The 6,403-nt window shown below is 47.9% G+C and overlaps 1 protein-coding gene across 1 annotated transcript in view; it reads right to left on the minus strand.

The window, feature by feature from the left end:
* The window catches only part of LOC143383218 (liver carboxylesterase 1-like), a 30,681-nt gene extending 27,914 nt beyond the window's left edge, over positions 1-2,767 (minus strand). The window contains exons 1-2 of the mRNA XM_076837560.1: positions 2,709-2,767; positions 723-729 (exon numbers count right to left, since the gene is read on the minus strand). Of these exons, the coding sequence (XP_076693675.1) occupies positions 723-729; positions 2,709-2,767 (66 nt within the window). The remainder of the gene's footprint in view (positions 1-722; positions 730-2,708) is intronic.
* Between the last annotated feature and the right edge of the window lie 3,636 nt (positions 2,768-6,403).

Here is a 6,403-nt window from a genome sequence, read left to right on the forward strand (position 1 = left end):
TTGTTGTCGTTACTAAACATTACAAATAACACCAAGAGGTGTTTTTCACGGGACCCATGGACAGACAGTTCCCAGCTTGCATCGTTCACACCTCTGGGGTTTTGACTTACAATTTTTTGACCCTGAGATCTTGAGATTATCAGGACAGAACCCTGTCTGAAGTCAGAGTCAGGGGACAGCAACATGCCCCCAGGTGGTGGCTCTGAAGGCGAACTTTTTCTTTATTCTGTCCAAATCCCCTACACTGAGACACCTTTAGAGAATTAGAAGAACGATTTTACGAATACAGTCATGTCTACAAGGAGTTCTGAAGAAAATGGTCTTCCTGTGGCCAAAGATCTGGGGGCCACAAGAGGGAAAGGAGACTAACAAGTGGGTGTGTGATTCTGGCTGCGTGTTAGATGGGCTCATCCTTGGGAAGTAAGTGAGTTGTCCAGGTAGTAAGATGTCGAAGGATGTGGGCCCCTAAGACTGCAAGGAGGTGCGCGAGGAGGCAGGGGGTCATCCCCCCGGAGGTGAGAGTGCACACCCTCACTGCAGGGGCCAGGGTGAGGGAAGGGCAGGAGATGAGGGTGAAGCCCAGAGGCAGCTTCAGCTGAGAGTGGGAGCACCCACCAGAGAGGAGGCAGGAGGAGGGCGAAGCCCCAGGAGGTCAGGGAGGACAGGGGGAGGGCTGGGTGCTGCTTCTAGTAGGTGAAGGAAGGTGAAGTCTGAGCAGAAACACTAGGTCTGACCTGCGTCCGACCAGTGAGAACTTTCAGCCCAGATGAAGTGGGCAGAAGCCACATTGCCCAGGAGGAAAAACTGGTTGGATGGAGTGAGAGTCTTAAAGGAGAAGGGGAGGAACACTAGTTACCATAGATGTTCCGTGGAATGTGCACATACTGAGCACTGAACTGGGTTCCTGTTCCTTTAAGGTGATCCTAAAACACCCAACAATCCGCACCTTGCCAGGTAGGTATTCACATGGCCACGTTACGGATGAGGACACGGGAACTGGAAGCAGGCTGTATGGGCTCCCTAAAGATGGACATCAGGTGGCATTGCCGGGGGAACCCTGGGTAAGGGAATGTTCCACTCCTATTTTGGTCTGCATTTTCCCCCTCCTTTTTATTCTCAGTCCTAGGACTCTCACAGTGTTGCACGTCCAGGGAAAGTTAAATCCAGATGGGGCCTGGGCTGTCGGGGCACTGATGTGCAGAGCGGAGCCTGCATCAGCAGCCAGAGGAAGGCCGGGCGTGATGTTTCAGGTTTCTCTGGGAGAGTGCGGATCTGTCATGGTTTGGCCATGAGCTGTCCCCCTGTTACTGCAGGGGCATTCAGAAGGGAAATAGTTAGACGGAGAGCTTTAACCTAATCAGTCCACCCTAGTTCGAATGGGCTGGTCGGGTGGTGCCTGCAGGCAGGTGGGACTGGAGGTTGTGCCTGGGAGTGGGCGCCTTCTCCCCACCCCTGCTTCATGAGCCCCCCATGATCAGAGCAGCTGTCCTCCTCTGAGCTCTTGCCCCATGATATGCGCCTCACCTGGGGCCCAGAGAAATGGAGTTGGCCATCTATGGACCAAGACCCCTGAAACCATGAGCCCCCAATAAAATTTTCCTCCTCTAAATTGTTCTTGTTGGGTATCTTGGCCACACGGATAAAATGCTGACTAAAGCAATCTCCCTCTGCATCTCCATTTCTCAATTGATAAAATGGCACAAAGCTATACTGAGGTCCCTTGTGGTAGCCCTGCATTTACGAAGACTACAATTTTCTGTCTCTAACGCTTGGGGATTCTCCCTTCTAGGTTCCAACCCATCCAGAGCCCACCACCCACCTCCTGTATCTGTTTCTCACACCCTGGGTCGGTATCCGCCTGTCCTAATCGCCCAGAGCCAAGAACCACCCAACCAGGGACAGCCCCGACACCTGGGGGGTCCCTGAAATTATCCAAACCAATCAGTCCTACAGCCACTTCAACCTCTGTGCCTCCTGATTGACCCTGGTGCTTTCCTCTGTGTCCCCAACCCCAGAGGTAAGTCCCTTCTTCTTGGAAACTATAGATAACCACTTACCTTTTCAGACTCCTGGTACGTTGGCCTTACAATACTTCAGACTTCCTATGAATATACTCTGTTCTAAATCAACTCCTTTATATCTACCCTTTCCTTACCAGAAGCTTCTCTAAAACAGGCACCATCCTAAGTTTTGGAAAGAACCACCCGTTTCATCCTCACAACCGCCCAGTGAGGTGGGGACTCCTGACATTCTCATTTCAGAGATGAGATAACCTAGGCACAGCAAAGTTAAGGACCTTGCCCAAGGACACCCAGCTCAGAAGTGCTCAGCTAGGATTCAGACCTGCCCTTGGCCCCAGGGTGGATATTTTTAATACTCTACTAAACCACTCTCCATGATCTGACCAGATTTCAACCACTGATCAAGGAAACAGTAAACTGAGCTCTTGTGTCCTTGCCTGTGAGGCCCGGGGTTATCTCATTGTCTTCCTGCACCTGACACCTGCAGCAGCATCCTTAGGGAGCTTATTCTTCCCTGAATCTCTGGGAGGCTGGGGCTGGCTGCGCCGGGCTACTCCAAGTCCTAGTTCAGTGAGCGAACACTGGTGCAGAACCAGACCTGCAAGCCTCGTCCTGTAAGCATCTCAGCCCTCCTCGGCCCAGGTGTAGGGTTCTCCAAAGTACCCCTTAGTATTTATATTTCACGACTCACCCCAAGCTGTGCCTGTGGCAAGAGAAGCCAGGATGACCAAAACATAGAGCCACATCATGGAAGGACGGCAGCTCTCTGCAAGTGAGGTCTTTTTTCCGTATCCCTCTGAAGGGCTTCCCAGGTCCCAGCCCAGAGCCTGAGGTCCTGTCCCCACGGCTTGATTGTCTGAAGGTGAGATGACCCAAAACTCTTCTCTTCCCCAGAACTCCTGGGGGACTGGTGGGACCTGGAAGCCAGATCTAGTTTGAGTTCAAGCTCTTTTATCTGAAGTCCTGAGACTCAGCTCTCAGATTACAGATGCCCACAAACTGGTCCAGCAACTTCTTGCAGATGGGTCTCTCCTTGGTAGACTCCAACCTCAGTGCACTGGCACCAGCAGGCTGAGTCTTCAAGGCAAGGTGTAGCTTTGATCTGGGGTCCTCAGATCAAGTTGGAATATTCTAGGTCAACTCACAGCCCGGGAGGGAGCTGCTCGGCTGGGAGACCAGGACACTCCTTTGGCTTCCCTGGACTGCCGTCTCCTAGAGTTCTAGGCTCTGAAGTTTGGAAGTGATCTTACACGTTATTCAGTCCCCTTATGATGTCTAAATTAGCTTTGTGATATTTCAGCCAAATAACCCAGACTGCTGCCATATACATCCAGGGTGACAGAATCCACTACATTTCAGAGCAAGGCTTTGGGGGCAGAATATTCATACAGTAAATAAACTCCACCTTTCCAAAATCTTTGACTCTCAGCAGACATCCACACATTTGTTCATTCCTTCTTTAAACATTTATCCAAATGTCTGGCTCTTGGTAGAAATGTAAAAACAAAACAAAACAAAACAAAAAACCAGGTATTTAAAAAAAAAAAAAAAAAAACTACAAACCTCAAATTCTGTGAATTTAGTCTTTTCAGGTCAGGTACGAGGTAACAGAGAAAAGGACAACAGAGCATGACATCGGTTTCCAATTTAGCTATTTGTTGTAATTTCTATCCAAGTTCTACAATATCTCATCCATGATCTGCCTCCCAGGAGCCTCCACAGGAGAGCAGCGAATTTTCCCCGTCTCAGTGCTGCCCTCTGCTGGACTCTGGGAACTTCACAGGTGAAGACACATATAGTCCTAAATTTTGCTTTGGTTTGATTTAACAAATCATGTCAAAGATTGTTTGGGGTTAGGGGGAGACTTTCAGTTAAAACAAAACAATATGTTACAATTGTAAATTAATTAGATATTTTGTATTTTTTACAATGATAGAAAGGCAGAGATGATGAAATGTGACCATTACTTGCCTAGTCCAATGATGGAACTCTAGAATAGTGAACTTGTAGAATACGAGGTCATTTACAAAGGGCCTGGCTTTGTATCCAGCCCATCTTCTCTTGATAAACTTATGCCATTAAATAATATTTTTTAAAATGTCAATGTTTATTTATAACATTGATCAAATTATGCCCATAAATGTCAAGGACATTAAAGCAGATTTTTTGGAGATAATCAAGTAACTTGGAGAAATACAAGTGACACACTATTCCGATGCAGTGGCCCTTATATGTTGGAATGACTATAAGCAAAAAATAGCTGTCCAGATCCCATCTAAGAAGATTCTATTTTGGTTGGACTGGGGAGTGGCTGGCAATTCTTCTAATTAGACTCCTGATAGAAAATCTTCAATCAAGTGAAAAAAAAAAAGATGAATACAAGTGTCATTTATCTGTCAACTTAAACTCCAAAAAACATCTGATGGCATATAGACTAGAAGCAGAAGAAAGGCAGAGGGCCCTGGTCTGAGTGCCTTGGAAATGGATTCCACCTGGGAGACACCTCCAAAATCAGAACCATCTCCAGAGATGCCGAGTCTGTCTGCAGTGTATATGGGATGTGTGTGATGTCGTTTAATAAGAGGATATTTTGAAATGTGAGGTGAGCTCTATTTCCTAGTTGTTCATTTCTCCACATATCAACGTTGCAATTAGCAGCAGCAGAAACCAAGGAATTTCCAGATTGCCTGTGTGACCTGGTCCTCTGCCTAGGGCCACGGCATGACCTTGAGCAGTCACAGATAAGAGGTGGTATATAGGAACCCACCTTCCTCTCTTCTCTGCAGGGTCTCTGATGTTTGCTATCTACCAACTTCTGTGGGATCCCGGAGGGGCCACTAGGTACCTGTGCACAGCCACCTGCATCCTCTGACTCCCCTCCTCTTCCCTCTTCTGCTCTCCTCTCCCAGGAGCCCTAGAAATCACCTGCTCAAAATGACTGCACTCGTTCAGCTCAGGGTCACTGGACCTCTGACTGTCACGTCTTCTTGTTGAATTGCCCCCTTGGTCATTACATCCTGCACCTTCTTCTCCCTGGCAATATTCATCCACCCAACATGAATGTGGCCACCCAACTTTCTTTTTGTGTATCTTGGTGACATGTCTTGTCCTTCTACTTTCAAACTCTCTATAACCTGTGTTCACAGGGCATTTCATTTCCAGTTTGCTTTGGAAGATGACACTGATGATGTCACCCCCACCCCTCACGTGTGCGGTGGTCTGTGCCTGCCAGGGCAGGCCCCTCAAGCAGAGAGCAAGGGAAGGACACTAACCTGGGGGCTGTATGTGGCTAGGGGAGGGGGCCATCGTGAGCCTAGTGAGGTTTGCATCTTCCACTGGCATCAGACGAAAAAGCACCTGACTTGCTTATCAGCTTTACCAGATAAGGGGCAAGATGCGTGCGGGAGGGGCGAGGCTTCTAAGCTGGATACTGGGTGGTCCAGTATGCAGGAGCGGAGTGGGCTCCTCATTACACACCACTGAGTTGATCTTGCTTTTTTTTTAATATTTTATTTTTCAGTTGTAGTTGGACACAATACCTTTGTTTTATTTATTTTATGTGGTGCTGAGGATCGAACCCAATGCCTCACACATGCTAGGTGCTCTCTCTACCACTGAGCCACAACCCCAGCCCCTTGTTTTTTAAATCCCACCTGAGAATCTCTTTTCATTGATGAGTTTAAATCGTTTTTATTTAATAGAATTATTGAATGGTTGGATTGAACTCAAGCATCTTAGTTCACCAGTTCCTTTTTTCCTGTTGGCTTGTTTTGAGGTTGAAAAGGTTTTATGATCCCATTTAATCTCCATGATTGGATTATTACACAGATCTCTTCAGAAATGTTCAGTGTTTGAATAATCATGTTATAATATATATCTTCAAATAATATAATAGTTCCATGAGGTTTTAAATACCTTGCAACGTCAGGTCTTAATTGTTAGGTCCCATCTTTTACGCGATGGCTGTGGTGTTTGCTGGCCCTGGCCACCTGCCCTCTCTCTGCATTTCTGTCTGACCTTAGTAATAGATATCTGGGGCTGGGGACCTTATGCCTGCTGGCCCAGTGCCCTGTGGCTCTTGCGTCCTGTTCTAGCCTCGGTCTAAGGGGGACCCTGTGTTCCTCAGTCTTGGAGATATGATCTCCATGATGCTGCCCCTCTGCAGCACAAAAAGTCGCTAACAATCTTTTTCTTGGTCTCAGTAGGTGCTCACCGGGGGCCTGAGGGAGGTCAGGTTTACTGCTTTTCCCCAGTGGCTGTAGGATTTTGTTCCTTTGTGGGAAAGGGTCTGAGTAGGGCTCTGTCCCTGCACCCCCGGAGACAGGCTTTCTCCAGCCTTTCCACCTGCCTCCAATATCTCCCGTGAGCACCCGAGAGACATC

The sequence above is a fragment of the Callospermophilus lateralis genome, chromosome 18 (assembly GCF_048772815.1).
Source record: "Callospermophilus lateralis isolate mCalLat2 chromosome 18, mCalLat2.hap1, whole genome shotgun sequence".
Lineage (NCBI taxonomy): Eukaryota > Metazoa > Chordata > Mammalia > Rodentia > Sciuridae > Callospermophilus > Callospermophilus lateralis.